This window comes from Drosophila busckii, unplaced genomic scaffold (assembly GCF_011750605.1).
Source record: "Drosophila busckii strain San Diego stock center, stock number 13000-0081.31 unplaced genomic scaffold, ASM1175060v1 chrUn_01, whole genome shotgun sequence".
Classification (NCBI taxonomy): domain Eukaryota; kingdom Metazoa; phylum Arthropoda; class Insecta; order Diptera; family Drosophilidae; genus Drosophila; species Drosophila busckii.
In genome coordinates this window covers 19,193-35,466 of record NW_022872717.1, presented here as the reverse complement: position 1 = coordinate 35,466, position 16,274 = coordinate 19,193, and the positions used below count along the sequence as shown (strand labels likewise).

At 46.0% G+C, this 16,274-nt stretch overlaps 1 protein-coding gene across 1 annotated transcript; it reads left to right on the top strand.

Annotated features, from left to right (window-relative positions):
* Positions 1 to 248: 248 nt before the first annotated feature.
* LOC108598184 (hemocytin) lies at positions 249 to 14,470 on the top strand. The gene is made up of 26 exons (XM_017984799.2): positions 249 to 349; positions 943 to 1,029; positions 1,103 to 1,192; positions 1,248 to 1,295; positions 1,356 to 1,757; positions 1,815 to 1,942; positions 2,232 to 2,327; positions 2,387 to 2,584; positions 2,640 to 2,806; positions 2,858 to 3,015; positions 3,137 to 3,291; positions 3,348 to 3,950; positions 4,018 to 5,139; positions 5,207 to 6,100; positions 6,157 to 6,705; positions 6,761 to 8,068; positions 8,295 to 8,367; positions 8,429 to 8,675; positions 8,733 to 9,465; positions 9,526 to 10,011; positions 10,074 to 11,064; positions 11,339 to 13,122; positions 13,185 to 13,400; positions 13,478 to 13,933; positions 13,999 to 14,255; positions 14,312 to 14,470. Exons 1-26 carry the CDS (start codon positions 249 to 251, stop codon positions 14,432 to 14,434), a joined length of 11,472 nt encoding a protein of 3,823 aa, XP_017840288.2. The 3' UTR covers positions 14,435 to 14,470.
* Positions 14,471 to 16,274: the final 1,804 nt, after the last annotated feature.

Below are 16,274 nucleotides of genomic sequence, written 5' to 3'. Positions count from 1 at the left end.
GCTAATAAAAAGCGCAACTGCGTTAGCTGTGCCATTAGTTGCGTTCGCGCCGTTGTTTCTAATACGTCGTCTTTGTAAATTGATTATGTTTGAAAGTGAATCGTTCAAATAACAGTGTTGTGCTTAACAGTAAAGTGGATCCTAGGGATTCACAGGACGAAAGATATACTTAATATTTAAAGGGCAACGGAATACCAGTGATATATGCAATTGTAGCGTTAAGAAAGGACATAATTTTATGCCATAAAATGGCAAGTAAAGTGTTTTACTTTTTTGTGTGGCTGCTAATTTTCAGCAATGTATTTGCCGAATATGGAGATATTGTGATGACAGATGATGATGATATAAAGTGAGTAAAGAACTGTAACAACGTTACAGTTTGTTCAATATTATAATAAAAAAGTTTTTAAATATATTTTAAAATTTAGCATTTATAATTTGTAGTGTCAGTGTAGTGGTATAAGGAAACATAACCAAAAAGCTGTTAAAATTTTAGCATGTTTAAGTGATCCGTAATAAAAATAAAATTATGTAAAATTATATGAAATAACATTTTGGACAGATTTGTTTCTCCTAAAATATTTAAGAAGTTTTATTCTTTAAAACATGTTTTTAAATATGTAAAAAGAAAAGTAAAGAATCTTCTTAAACATTTTAGGAGAAATAAATCTGTCAAAAATGTTATTTCATATAATTTTACATAATTTTATTAAGAGTTCTCTAGAACATATTTAAAAAGAAAAGTAACGAATAAAACTTTATATACAAATAAATTCTAGATCCTTAGCAAATATTTTAAGTAGTTATTTGGCATGACTATTTTATTTATTTGTTTTACTTTTATTTAAAATTTCACGTTATTTATATATTTATTATATATACGAAGATATATTTTCTTGCTTTGTTTTAATATCATTTACCATAAAATTTGCAACTTTTTAGCCCTGTAGTTGAAGCCTCACCGGACGCTGCCGATAATAAGCGCGCCGGACGTCACTTAACATTCAAGGTCCGAGCACCAGCAACGAGGTATATTAAACTAAAAGGAAACGTGATAACAAATTTTGCAAACAAAATAGTAAACAAAATAAAAAAATTTTAGTTCGCGCTATAGCTACAGCAATGGCGGAGATGCGGCTGGTGCTCAAGGTGGCTATGGAGCTCCATTCCTGGATGCCGTGAAGACTTCCAAGTATGTGCAGCAAACTTTTATGTGGCATAGAAATTATAAAGTTATTTTTATTTAGAACGCGTTTTGTGAACAATGCACTGGGTTTGCTGGGCTTTGGCAAAGGGTAAATAATTTTTTTTTGCCATAATTTTTAGAAAACAAATTATTAAAATAAAATTTGTAGCACTGCTCAAGGCAACTTTTATGGTAGCTCTCAGCTGCAGTTGTCTGCGTTTGGCAAGTGCGCCCCACTCTTGCTGCCACAAAATGTGCTCTACCGCTGCGATAATGTCGGCAAGTGCCAAGTTTATTGTCCGGATGGTTACACCTTTAATCAGCACACCAAAGTGCTGGATTTGTTTTGCAGCGGCAATGATGGCTGGATTGTCCGCGACTCCGAGTATACGAAGATACCGCCTTGTCAGGCTATTTGTATGCCACAGTGTGAGAATAATGGCATCTGCTTGCAATCTGGTTTGTGTCAGTGTGCCGAGAACTATTACGGTCCGTTATGTCAATATAAGAAATCAGTGTGTGCCGCCAAGCCAATTTTGCCAAAGAACTCGAAAATTAGCTGCAAGCAAAAGTGAGTATTATTAATTCTAAAAGTGAGTAAACTAATTTTTTCCATTTTAATCTGTAGTATGTGCAATGCCCAATGTATGCGTGGATTTCAGTTTCCGGATGGTAGCAGCATTACCAACATTGAATGCCGCGATGGCCAATGGATTCACACCAAAACTGGACTTAACAAAGTCCCCGACTGTGGGCGTAAGTTTATATTAAAATACACACAATATTACATCCGTGTAGGGTTTAGTTAATAATTACAAATAGGTAACTTAGGTGCTGGTCTTGGTTTTAACTCGGAATTCTTCTTCCACTTCGACACGCACTTTACTCTATGCTGCAACTGCTTCGACACTTCTACTCGCGCTGCACTCTATTCTGCAAGTGCCTTGCTGCTTCGACTGTACACTTCTCCACTTTCCCCTCTGCTTACAGCTGTTCCCTAAACACAATGTCATCTACATCAGTAATGTATTTAAATATTTTATAGCAACCTGTACGCCAGCCTGCCAGAATAACGGTCAATGTATCAGCGCCAATGTATGCCAGTGCTCAAAGATGCATCGTGGTGCCTTCTGTCAATATAGTAATTATTCTTAATATCTTCTGCAGTACAGCTTTATTTAAAGAAACTCATATATGTAGGCATAACCAGCTGTAATGTAACCAACACAAATTTCAATGGTAACTACAAGTGCGCCTATGATAGGGACGAGGCACGCTGCACTTTTACCTGCCCGGAAGTGCCTGGCTTGAGGGTGGAGGGACGCTTGAATATTGAATATAGATGTCCATATCAAACGGGTGTATATGCACCAGCTCCGTTGCCTAGGTGCATTTATCGTAAGGGCTCCACATTTTTACTGTTATTCTAACTAATGTTGAGCTTATTTCCTAGCACCTGGCTATAGCATGACAGGGAGTAACACTCAAATTTCGCACTCCCAGCAAGCAGGACGCACTTACCATGGCGCCTTTAGCGGAGAGGTTAGATCTGAGCTACGAAGCCAGCGTGAGATATTGCTCGCTTTGCTAGCCAAGTACAAGGATCTGGAACATAGAAGCGTAAGTTTATTTAAAAGTGCATATTCTTATAACCTTATATTTATGTAATAGGAGTGGTGGTCGTCGGAGGAAACCATATCAACGCCGGGTAGCTATTCCTTGTATATCAGCAGTGAAAAGAATTTGGTTATAGATAAAACGCCCAGATCGGCCATGTGCACCACCTGGGGTGGCATTAATATGAAGACCTTTGATGGATTGGTGTTTAAGTAAGTTATGATAAATTGAAATCTTTGAAAAGTCAAATTACGTTGCATTGGCTTCTTTAGAGTTTATCGATTTATTTTTGCAATCAATAATCTGATCTAACTAAGCTCAACTGCTTTCTAGAGCGCCTTTGTCCTGTTCACACACTTTGATCATGGATAAAGTATCTGGAACATTCGATATAACTTTGAAGGCGTGTCCTTACGGCTCTGGCTATGGCTGTGCACATACTCTAAAGATCTTATGGCAATCGGTGCTCTATACTTTGGAGAACTTAAGTAAGTAAAACAACGCTTAGCAATTGAAGATTGAATACAAATGCCCAACTTCTTAGATGGCACAATGCGTATGAGCACACCAACTAAACAGCTGCCCATACCTGTGCAGGTGATGGGCATGAAGGTTTTGCCTGTAGCGCAACATGTGCAAATCGAACTGGAGTCCATTGGTCTTAAGTTGGACTGGGATCACCATCAGTATGTGGCAGTGCACGCTGGGCCGGCCATGTGGGGAAAAGTTGGTGGTCTTTGTGGCACGCTCGATGGCGACTACAACAATGATTTAATGTCTAAGACGGGCAAGAAGTTGGAAACTATTAAAGCCTTTGCGGATGCCTGGCATGTGGATGACAGCAATGAAATGTGCCGCGTGGAAAACGCTGCTGAGCTAGAGTTCGGCATGGAGTCCTGCGAGCAAAGCAAGCTGCAAAAGGCAGTGGGCATCTGTGAGCGCTTGCTGGCTAATGAAAAGCTAAGCGATTGCATTAAGCCGTTTAACTACGAGGCGTTGATACGCAGTTGCGTTGAGGATTACTGCAACTGTGCGAAACGTGATCAGCCCGAGAGCTGCAACTGTGATGCAATTGCTATGCTAGCCAAGGAATGCATGTTTAAGGGCGTACAATTGCAGCACGGCTGGCGCAATTTAGAAATTTGCCGTAAATATTATAAAACAGTTTAACTAAAAAAAAAGATGGCAAGAAACTCATTACATTTAATTCACAGCTATCAGCTGCGGCTTTGGTCGTGTCTATCATGCCTGTGGCCCTGAGGTGGAGCCCACTTGTGAGTCGGATGTGATGACCATTGCGACCGGCAAAGGTAAATGCAACGAGGGGTGCTTCTGTCCCGAGGGCACAGTGCAGTACAAAGATGCTTGCATTACGCGCGAGTTGTGTCCTTGCACTCTGCGCGGTCGTGAGTTCAAGCCAGAGGCTACGGTCAAAAAGAACTGCAATACCTGCACCTGCAAAGATGGACAATGGAAATGCACGGATGACAAGTGTGGTGCGCGTTGTGGCGCCATAGGTGATCCTCATTACCAAACTTTTGATGGCAAGCGTTACGATTTCATGGGCAAGTGCTCCTACTACTTGGTAAAGTCTGGAAATCTTTCCGTGGAGGCAGAAAATGTCGCCTGCTCGGGCGCAGTGTCCGAAGCTCTTAGCTATGCAGCACCCGATGATCCTTCCTGCACCAAGTCCGTCACCATACGCTTCCTGCTGCGTGATGGCACGCCGACCACTATCAAGCTTGATCAGGGCCTAAACACTGTTGTCAATGATAAGCCCATAGCCAAGCTGCCCAAGATGCTGGGCATAGGAGAGGTGCTCATACGACGCGCTAGCTCCACATTTTTAACGGTTGAGTTTGCCGGCGGCATACGCGTCTGGTGGGATGGCGTATCGCGTGTGTATATTGATGCACCACCCAGTATGCGTGGAGAGACACAAGGATTGTGTGGCACATTCAACTCGAATACGCAGGATGATTTCCTTACACCCGAAGGCGATGTGGAAACTGCTGTGGAAGCATTTGCGGACAAGTGGCGCACAAAGGACACTTGCCAGTTCGGGGCGGAGACACCTCAAGGGCCGCATCCCTGTTCCCTGAGTCCGGAGAAGAAGGTCGTGGCGGAGAAGCACTGCGAGTGGCTGCTCCAGGAAGTATTCCAGGAGTGTCATTTCATGGTTGAGCCGGAACAGTACTATGAGAATTGCTTGTACGACACCTGCTCCTGTAAGGACGCTCCAGAGAAGTGCTTCTGTCCCATACTCTCCGCCTACGGCACGGAGTGTATGCGTCAGGGCGTTAAGACTGGTTGGCGCATGTCGGTCAAGGAGTGTGGTAGGTGTCTTAACAAATTTTACCAATCTTCATTTTAAATTTTAAATCTATGTCTTATGCCCGTCAGCTCCCAAGTGTCCCATGGGTCAGGTGTATGATGAATGCGGTGATGGCTGCGCTCTAAGCTGCGATGATTTGCCCAGCAAGGCCAGCTGCACTAGGGAATGCGTCGAGGGCTGCCGCTGTCCACATGGCGAGTACATAAATGATGAGGGCGTCTGTGTGCCCAAGCACAAGTGTCACTGCAGCTTTGACGGCATGACCTTCCGTCCGGGATACAAGGAGGTGCGTCCTGGCGAAAAGTTCATAGACCTGTGTACTTGTATGGATGGCGTTTGGGACTGCCAAGATGCTGATCCAGGCGATGATATCAAATATCCACCTTCCTCGGAGCTGCGCAGCAAGTGCGCCAAGCAACCCTATGCCGAGTTTACCAAGTGCGCACCCAAAGAGCCCAAGACCTGCAAGAACATGGACAAATACGTGGCAGACTCCACGGAATGCCTGCCCGGCTGCGTCTGTATGGCGGGCTACGTGTTTGACACCACGCGCCAGGCTTGTGTACTGCCCCAGAACTGCTCATGTCATCATGCTGGTAAGAGCTACGATGATGGCGCTAAGATCAAGGAGGATTGCAATTCGTGCGTCTGCCAAGCCGGTAACTGGAAGTGCTCCACCGAAGGCTGCGAATCCGTCTGCAGCGTCTGGGGTGACTCACACTTTACCACCTACGATGGCCATGACTACGATTTCCAAGGCGCCTGCGATTACGTGCTCTCCAAGGGCGTCTTTGACAATGGCGATGGCTTCACAATAACCATACAGAATGTACTTTGCGGCACCATGGGTGTGACCTGCTCCAAGTCCTTGGAAATCGCGCTCAGTGGCCGCGTGCAGGAGTCTTTGCTACTTAGCAAAGACGCCACCTACAGTGTGGATCCCAATAAGTCGGCTATTAAGAGCAAGTATCTTGTCAAGCATAAATTTACTTTCACAGCTAACTTACTTCTTCTCCAGAGCTGCGCGACAGTGTGAATAGCAAAGGTCACAATGCCTTCCACGTTTATAAGGCTGGAGTATTTGTTGTCGTGGAGATAATTCCGATCAAGTTGCAGGTGAAGTGGGACGAGGGTACGCGGGTTTATGTAAAGTTGGGCAACGAGTGGCGCAACAAGGTGAACGGACTATGTGGCAACTATAATGGCAACAGCCTGGACGATATGCAGACGCCTTCGCTGGGCCTGGAGACAAGTGCTCTGCTGTTCGGACATTCCTGGAAGCTGCAGCCGCATTGCGCAGCGCCAGTGGCCCCAATCGATGCCTGCCGTAAGCATCCGGAGCGAGAGACTTGGGCGCAGCTGAAGTGTGGCGCTTTGAAATCGGAACTGTTTGCGCCTTGTCACGCCGAGGTGCCGCTGGAGCGTTATCTGAAGCGCTGCATTTTCGACACATGTGCATGCGATCAGGGTGGCGACTGCGAGTGTCTTTGCACGGCCGTTGCGGCCTATGCTGATGCCTGCGCCCAAAAGGGCATCAACATACGCTGGCGTACGCAGCACTTCTGTCGTAAGTTTCAAAGAGTTCACTGTAGTTGATACTGTAATAATGTATTCTTTTTTAGCCATGCAATGTGATCCACACTGCTCCGACTATAAGGCCTGCACGCCAGCTTGCGCTGTAGAGACTTGCGACAATTTCCTGGATCAGGGCATAGCGGAACGCATGTGCAATCGCGAGAATTGCATTGAGGGCTGCCACATCAAGCCTTGCGAGGCTGGCTATATCTATTTGAACGATACCTATCGCGACTGTGTGCCCAAGGCGGAGTGCAAGCCCGTTTGCATGGTCAAGGATGACAAGACCTACTACGAAGGCGACATCACATTCCAGGACGAATGCGCCACATGTCGCTGCTCGAAACGCAAGGAAATCTGCAGCGGCGTCAAGTGCGATGACCCGGCGCTAGTCACGCAGCCACCAGTTATAGAAGGCATCACGGAAAGACCTATGGCCACGCAGAACTCAACCAAGTGCGTGCTGGGTTGGACGCGTTGGTTTGACAAGGATGCGGATGCCTCAGAGAAGACGGTACGTCTGAACGATGAGGAGAAGCTACCGCGCTATGATCGCCTCGAGAGTGTCTATGGCACCTGTCTAAAGCAGTACATGACCAAGGTGGAGTGTCGCGTCAAAAACACGCATGAACCCCCGGAGCAGATGGATGAGAATGTGGTCTGCAGCCTGGCGGAGGGCCTGCGTTGCATTGGCAAGTGCCATGACTACGAGCTGCGCGCTTTTTGTCAATGCGAGGGTGAGGAGGCGCCTACTACACCAGCGCCCGTGGAGCAGCCAAAGATTGGCAGCGACTGCGATGTGGGGCTTGTGGAGTATAAGGAATATCCCGGTGATTGCCACAAGTTCCTGCACTGCCAACCCAAGGGCGTTGAGGGTGGTTGGGTCTATGTGGAGAAGACCTGCGGCGAGTTCATGATGTTCAATCCGGTTATGTTCTTCTGTGATCACATTGCCACCGTGCAGGAGTTGAATCCCAAATGCGGCAAACCCAAGCTTGAGACAGATTTGGAGCAATGTGATGAGGGCAAAGTCTGGTCCGACTGCGCCAATCAATGCGAACATACTTGCCACTACTTTGGCAGCATTCGGCGCAAGCGTGGTCTCTGCCAGGCCGACGAGCATTGTAAACCTGGATGTGTAGACAAACTGCGCCCAGACTGCCCTAAACTGGGCAAATTTTGGCGCGACGAAGACACCTGCGTGCAGTCCGATGAATGTCCCTGCATGGACTCCTCTGAAAAGTATGTGCAACCTCATCAGCCAGTTATTTCCGATCTCGAGATTTGCCAGTGCATGGACAACGCGTTCACTTGCATAATCAACAAGCTCGAATCACCGCCAGCGACAGAGACACGTAAGTCAACATGATTAATTACAGCAGGAAAGGTTCTATCAGCTTCGACTATCCATAGGCCAGGGGATTCATGTAATCTGTGTTGCCTTAAACCAGATCGATATGATTTTAAGGCCGATTTGAATTTATTAACTTTATACACAAATAGGTAACCACTTAATTCACTTTATTAGTATACAAATAATGCCAGCTAAGCTAAAATTAACTTTGTACTCTCTCTTTGCAGCGGAGATCTTTGAACCTATTGTGCCCATTGTACCTATCACACTCTCGCCCCCACTGCACTGCGCTCCAGAGCGGTAAGCTCTCTAGTTTTCTCTTTCTCTTTTATTTCTTAATCTTTGTCTTTTTACATTATAGATTGATACCAATGGTTGAGAATGGCGCACAGTCTTTGCCCGACATGATTTTTAATGCCAGCTCACAGCTGGCGCCAGAGCATGCGCCGCAAAAGGCGCGACTGCGCAAGCAAAATGATGGATGCTGGATGCCACAGATAAATGATCAAATGCAATACCTGGAACTGAACTTTGGACACCCTGAGCCAATTTATGGTGTGGTCATGGCAGGTAGTCCCGACTTTAACAACTATGTGACGCTCTTTAAGGTAAGCAACATGAAATTTCTTGCTAGTTTTAGTTTATAATACCTTTGGTTTTCTTAGATACTGCATAGCCATGATGGCATTGCCTATCACTATCTGGTGGACGAAACAGAGAAGCCACAAATGTTCAATGGACCGCTGGACTCGCGTGCGCCAGTACAAACTCTTTTCAAGATACCTATCGAAGCCAGCTCGCTGCGCATATATCCCTTGAAATGGCATGGCTCCATTGCTATGCGCGTGGAGTTATTGATTTGTGGTGAAGTGTCCACGGAGCTGCCACCCTTGACGTTGCCGACGAGCACCGAGCATCCGCCCATGCACATGGAGCAGGAGTGCATGGATGAGCTGGGCGTTGACAAGGGTGTAATGCATGAGCAGCAGCTAAGGGCAAGCAGTCTCTGGCAGCCAACAGCGAAGAAACCACATCTGGTGGAACTACTAAAGTTGTCGACACCAACGGCGTGGCGTCCACTCGCCAACTCACTTAACGAGTTTATTGAATTTGATTTCCTAGATCCACGCAATGTATCTGGCTTCGTAACCAAAGGCGGTGCTGATGGCTGGGTAACTGGCTACAAAGTTTTGTTCTCTAAGCATAAGCCCACCTGGAATACAGTGCTGGCGCCCAACGGACAGCCACGCATTTTTGAGGCTAATGTGGATGCACATACGCCACGCACGCATCATTTCAAGAAACCTCTGCTGACGCAGTACATCAAACTGGTGCCCATCAAGTGGGAACGCAATATTAATATGCGCATAGAGCCCTTGGGCTGCTTCAAGCCATATCGTATGTCGCCATTAAGTGCTTTTAATTGGGCCACTATATTTACTCTTAATATTTTTACAGCTGTGGTTAAGGAGGAAATTAAGGAGACTTTGGTGGAGCCCAGCACTTGCAATGTGTGCACTGGCATTGCTGCCCCTAGCGACAAGAGCAAGTGTCTCTGCAGTCCTGAGCTCTACTGGGATGGCGCCAAATGTGTCCAGCGTAATCTGTGTCCTTGCGTGGAGAACTATGTGAGCTATCCCATTGGTAGCATGTTTGAGAACGCTGCTTGCGAGGAATGCGTCTGCGTTTTGGGTGGACGCCACAATTGTAAGCCCAAGAAATGCCCCAACTGCGAGCAGCGTCATCTGCGTCCAATCATAACAAGCGATTGCTTCTGCAAGTGTGAGCCTTGTCCCAAGCAGCAGCGTTTGTGCCCCTCTAGCGGGGACTGCATACCCGAGGTGCTTTGGTGCAATGGCGTGCAGGACTGTGCGGATGATGAGGATGCCAGCTGTCGGGATTCGTTTACTGTGGAGCCGGACTATAAGCGCGAGAAGAATGAGAGTGAGTTTTTTATTTAGTCGATAACGTTTTATGGCAATATCTATATTTTATACTTTTTATAGCTACTGTTATCACCTGCCCAGCGCCTGTTTGTCCACCACAAATGAAGCTTAAAATTATTGAGAAGAAGGCGCGCAAAATGTCCAAGATCTTTACCTTCCATAAGCAGGTCTCCATTGTGGATGATGGTGTTAGCATTACCAAGACCAAGTTTGTGTCGTCTAAAGAGCAACTGCTGGCTATGCCACATGCTGATGCAGAGTACCAGGAGGAGGAGGAGTGCAGCGAATTCACTTGTGTGCCCATACCCAACAAGGAGGTAAACAAAAATGAAACCATTACCTGCGTCGAGCCCAAGTGTCCCGAGAAATACGATATCGAGCTCGACATGAGCAACTCCAAGGCGGGCGATTGCCTCAAATACACCTGCGTGCTGCGTCCCAACAAGGATGACGTTTGCGAAATCAGCGGCAAGAGCTTCACAAGCTTCGATGGCACTATCTTCAAGTATAGTCCCTGCAGTCACATCTTGGCGAGAGACATACACAATAGCAGCTGGAGTATATCAGTGCATCAGCAGTGCAGCGACGAGTCACGTAAAGTGTGCCATAAGGTGGTCACCATACAGGATCTGCAGGCAGGCAATCAGCTGGTGCTCTTGCCGCAGTTGAAGCTCAAGTTCAATGGCTTTGACTTTACGGTGGAGCAGCTCATCAACTCGCCCATATGCAAAGCCTCCTTTGTGGTCTCACAGCCTGGCAAAACCCTGCTGGCTGTGTCCACTAAATATGGCTTTTGGGTGCAGCTAGATGACATTGGCATAGTCAAAGTAGGCATCTCCTCCAAGTTCTTGCGCACTGTTGACGGCCTATGTGGTTACTATAACGGCAACCCTAAGGATGATAAGCGCACGCCCGATGGCCAAGTGTTGGCCAATACGGAGAAGTTTGGCAACAGCTGGTACGACAAGCGCATACCCAAGGAACAGTGTGGCGATCTGAAGTGCAGTCGACAACTGCAGGCCAAGGCGCTGCAACTATGCAGCATTATCAAGTAAGTAAAAGTATAAATTAATTAAATAGATTTATCAAAACAGTAATCACTGAATCATAAGGAATATTAAATAGAAGCCAGTTTAAGGTTCATCAAGAAAGATTTAATGTAATAATAAAAAAATGTATATAACGTGACGTTAACGTTATTAACGTCGTATTATTTTCTAAATAATATTGTTATTTTTAATTCAAAGTTCCGGGATAATTTAAGACATTTTGTAATTTAAATGCCTTCTATAAACAATTAACTAATCGATTAATTTATTGCGTAGTCATCCAAGCTTTGGCATGTGTCATAAGGCTGTCAACTACAAACAGTTCTCGAACAACTATTGCCTGGAGGCTGCCTGCGATTGTCTGCAGGCCAACAATGGCGATGCGAGCGCTTGCAAGTGCAGCATACTGGAGAGCTTTGTGAAGAAATGTTTGAGCGTGAACCCGTTGGTGCAGCTCAGCACCTGGCGTGCAGTGCATCAGTGCGACATCAGCTGTCCGGAGAACTCGGTGCACACAGACTGCTACAAGCGACGCTGCGAGCCTTCCTGTGATAATTTGCACAGCGACGATTGCCCTGTGCTGCCGGATGTCTGCTTCCCAGGCTGCTACTGCCCAGAGGGCACAGTGCGCAAGGGACCGCATTGTGTACCCATTGCCGACTGCAAGGATTGTGTGTGCAAGGCTCTGGGCAGCTCCAAGTACATGACGTACGATCGCAAGAGTTTCAGCTTTAACGGCAATTGCACGTATCTAATATCGCGGGATGTGGTGCTGCCAGGCGTGCACACGTTCGAGGTGTATGCGAGTATGGATGACTGCAAGCAGTTGGGCTTACCCAACGCCATCGAAGGCGGCACCTGTGCCAAGACACTGCATATACTGAATGGGGATCATCTTATACATGTACAGCGTCCAGCCAAGCAGCTCAAGGCCTTGCAGCTGCTTGTCGATGGCTTTGAAGTGAAGCAGCTGCCATACAAGGACAGCTGGATAACAGCCCGTCAAGTGGTGGGCAAGGAGCTGGTGATAACGCTCCCTGAATCACATGTGGAACTTACAGCAGCCTTTGAGGATTTGACTTTTACGCTGAGCGTGCCAAGCATTAAGTATGGCAGCAAGCTGGAGGGTCTCTGCGGTGATTGCAATGAAGATGCTGGCAATGATATGCAGCCGAACCCTGCAAAGCATAAGCCTGGCATGGATGTCATAGAAAGCTGGCAGGCCGATGAGCCCAAGCTGGGCTTGACTGATGCTCAGCAGTGTCTGAGCGCGGCGCCGCCCAAGGACAACTGCGTAGCACTGCCGAAGGAGAAGGATCCGTGCCAGCAGTTCAACGATGAGCAGCTGTTCGGCAAGTGTTCACTTGTCGTAGATCCCTCGCCTTACGTGAGTGCCTGCCAGCAGGATTTGTGCAAGCCTGGCAATAGTCAGCAGGGCGTCTGCATGTCATTGGCCGCCTATGCCAAGGAGTGCAACAAGCAGGGCATCTGCACAAACTGGCGTCACCCGGAGCTCTGTCCCTATGACTGCCCCAGCGACATGGAATACCAGGCTTGTGGCTGTGCCATGAACTGTGATACCATCAAGGCGCTCTCCGACTTCGATGCGGTCAATGTGAAGACACAGGCAGTGTTCCATACTCTCAGCAGCGATGAAATGTGCCTCAGCTCGGAGCGTTTCGAAGGCTGCTTCTGTCCCACCGGTCAAGTCATGGACAACGGCAAGTGCATACCAGAGGCGGCATGCAACAAATGTGACGATGGCCTGCACTTGCCTGGTGACAAGTGGCAGCAGGACAAGTGCACCGACTGTGCGTGTGATCTTAAGGGCAAGAGCACGTGCGTTCAGAAGAAGTGTCAGGTGGAGGAAAACATCTGCGCTGAGGGCTACAAGCCCTCAGTCATTGCCAGCGTTGAAGAGTGCTGTCCGCGATATCGTTGCGTGCCCGAAACCAAAACGTCGGCCAAACTTTGCCTGGAGCCCATGATGCCAGTCTGCGGGCCAGGACAATTCAAGAAGCAAAAAACTGATGTCAACGGCTGTCCACAGTACATATGCGGTGAGTCTGCTCTATGGTTTACCACATGAGCTGCTTTTAATGATTGTCTTATCTCCACATAGAATGCAAGCCAAAGGAGGAGTGTGATCCTCTGCTGCCGCCTCGTGTGCTGCTGCCTGGTGAGCAGTTGGTTAAGGTGGAGGAGGGCTGCTGCCCCACACAGAAGATTGTGTGCAAGTCGGAACAGTGTCCAGCAGCACCTGATGTCTGCCTGCAACGCTTCTACGAGGTTAGCACAGTACATCCTGCAGATGCCTGTTGTCCCACACATAAATGCGGTTAGTAGACAAATTCGCAACTAGAGCTATATTCAAACTCCCTTACACTGACACTCGCACTTTTTCTGCACCCACAGTACCCCCTAAGAGCCTCTGCATAGTGAAATACGAAGAAAGTACCGCCAGCAGCTTTACCAAGCAGATTGGCGACAAGTGGCAGCATGCCAAGGAAGTGTGCAAGCAGGAGCAGTGCGCCTATGGTCCTGATGGCAATGCTCAGGTCGTTAGCACACTGGAACGCTGTGATACCGACTGCCCGACTGGCCATAGCTATCAAAAGCTGGACAAGAGCAAATGCTGTGGCGAGTGCGTGCAGACCGCTTGCATATTCGAGGAGAAACTCTATGAACCCAACGCGTCATGGAGCTCGCCAGACAATTGTACGCACTACCTTTGCCTGCAAAATGACAAACTACTTATGGTCAGCTCCTCCGTGGATGTCTGCCCAGATGTGACCAATTGTCCCAAGCATTTGCTGCATGCGGAGGGCTGCTGCAAGTACTGCAAAGACGAGCCTGTTGTTGAAAATCTATGTGAGTGCTATGACTTGTATGACTGGAACTCTTCGTCAATGGGTTTTTTGCTTTTCCTTTTCTAGCTACGTGCCTGCCTGTTTCGCGTGCTGAGGCAGAGACCAAGGAGCTAATTAAGTTTACCAAACCTGGTCATGGTATTTGTGTCAATGCCGAGCCCATCAAGGGCTTTACGGACTGTGAGGGCAGCTGTAGCTCTGGCTCCAAGTACAACACCTTAACGGATGTGCATGAAAAGTTCTGCACCTGCTGCAGCATCAAGTCCTATAAAACCATATCCGTGAAAATGATGTGTGCTGATAGTTTCAGTTACACGCAACGCGTAAGTTTTTGATTTCGCACTATTAATGTTTGAACTAATACTTATTTAATTTACAGCATGAGGTGCCTTCGAATTGCGGTTGCTCGCCTTGCTCGGAGTTCTCAGATAGCCTCATAGATGTGCGCATGCAAGGAACACGTCCTGCAAACAGTCCCTTGATTCAGTTGCTTGGTCATTAAGCGATACTTGACCAAGATTACCCTTAAGTTATAATAAAAATATGCATTTTTGAAAATTAACAAACTTGTTTACAAAATTAGGGTGTTCACGAACAGCAATTTGTATGTAATGTGAAAAGCAAACGAGACACCAACCCGTGACTACACTGCAAAATCAGTGTTGTAAAAGTCGTGAAAAATACTACTACTACGAAAATCGAAACGTAAAAGCAAAGTCCAGCTTAGCGATTTATTTTTCGGCAGCAAGGAGATGGAAAAGGTCGTACGTGAGGCCATGCAACTTGAGGCAGACGGATGAAATACGGTAAATATGATTAAAATTGAAATTAAGAAAATAATAATAATGAAAAAAATAAATTGAAATTTTATTTGTGATTTTCTCTTATGCAAACATTAGATCATAAATAAACGGCCTCTTGCTTTCTATTATTAAATTACTTTCTTGAACTGCTTCGAGTGCTTTTAATTCGAAAATCGACACTATCACACTTTTAAAAGGCATCTTTACTCTCTCAAGAACAAATTCAAAAGAGTCGAACAGCTGTCAAGTTCAACTTTACAAAAACATGATTTATTTCAGATTTTTTGATTGTTTAATTGGGTGTAATTCGTTTTATCGATTTTTGGGTGAGGGGGGAAAAATAAAATAAAATCGTTTGGGTTTGGGTATAGTAGCACCTAAATTTGGTTGCTCTAGCTCTTATAGTTGCTGAAAAACAGTGGCTCATACATACAGAATGACGGACGGACATGGTTATAGCGACTTAGTTTGATTTGCTGATCAAGAATATATATACTTTACGGAGTCTGCCACGCCCCCTTATCCTTGTTACATACATTTGCACAACTTCATAATACCCTTTTGCATTTTTTACAAAAATGTCAAAGTGTATAGCAATTTTAGCTTTAGCAAGCTTTTCATGCTCATTCAAGCGGGACTTTTTTTATACACTTTGACATTTTTGTAAAAAATGCGTGGCAGACCCCCCAAAGTATATATATTCTTGATCAGCAAGATGAACTGAGTCGATATAGCCATGTGCGTATGTCCGTCCGTCCGTCTGTAAGAGTGCGTGTTTCTCAGCAACTATAAGAGCTAGAGCAACCAAGATTGGTAATGTAGGTGCTCCTATATCCAGGACACTAGGCCAAATTATTTTATTTTTATTATTTCCTTCCCTCCCCGCAAATCGAAAAAATCGATATATAAGGCAGTACAAAAATCTTTAAAAATAAATCATAAAAATGCCTAGTGAGGCTTTCCACCGATTGCGCAAATTTCAAAACAATCGGATAAATAACTTAGGAATTATTTAGATTTCAATTTTCAATATGACGCCGCGGAAGTGCCACTGCTGTCACGCCCATACAAACGTCGCTCTACGCAGCGGCGGCGTCCGCTGCTGACGCTAAACAGCGAAACGAGCTTGTGACGTTAGCTGTTTTTGTGTGAATGTGTTTTGTGAGTGCATGCTGTGTTTGCTGGGATGCCCTAGTCAAAGTGTAGCTAAAAGTTAGTGGCGCCCAACTTTAATTTGTTTTATTACAATTTGAGCACTGAGCTCACGAATTGAAGGTCTATATTTAGAAAAGATTAATTATAATATAATATTGTATTTTGTTTTTTGTCAAAAAATGTATTTAAAATTAAGTTTAATTATTTTTTAATTTGTATAAGCTTATATATTGGGAGTGCTTAACAGACCCAACACTTGCTGCAATGAGCGCCTCAGCAGTGAATAATGAGTTGTGCAAAAGTTAAATCAATTTCCACCCTAACTATTTTAATCATAAACATGGCGCCATAACATAATCCGACGGTTAGCTAACGACAACAGAC

What these genes read in the sequence shown, in the direction of transcription:
- LOC108598184 (XM_017984799.2), top strand. Translation starts at nt 249, where the DNA reads ATGGCAAGTAAAGTGTTTTACTTTTTTGTGTGGCTGCTAATTTTCAGC. An exon ending in GTCCGAGCACCAGCAACGAG is followed by an intron (nt 1,030 to 1,102) that starts GTATATTAAACT and finishes AAAAAATTTTAG; the next exon opens with TTCGCGCTATAGCTACAGCA. An exon ending in AGGATCTGGAACATAGAAGC is followed by an intron (nt 2,807 to 2,857) that starts GTAAGTTTATTT and finishes TTTATGTAATAG; the next exon opens with GAGTGGTGGTCGTCGGAGGA.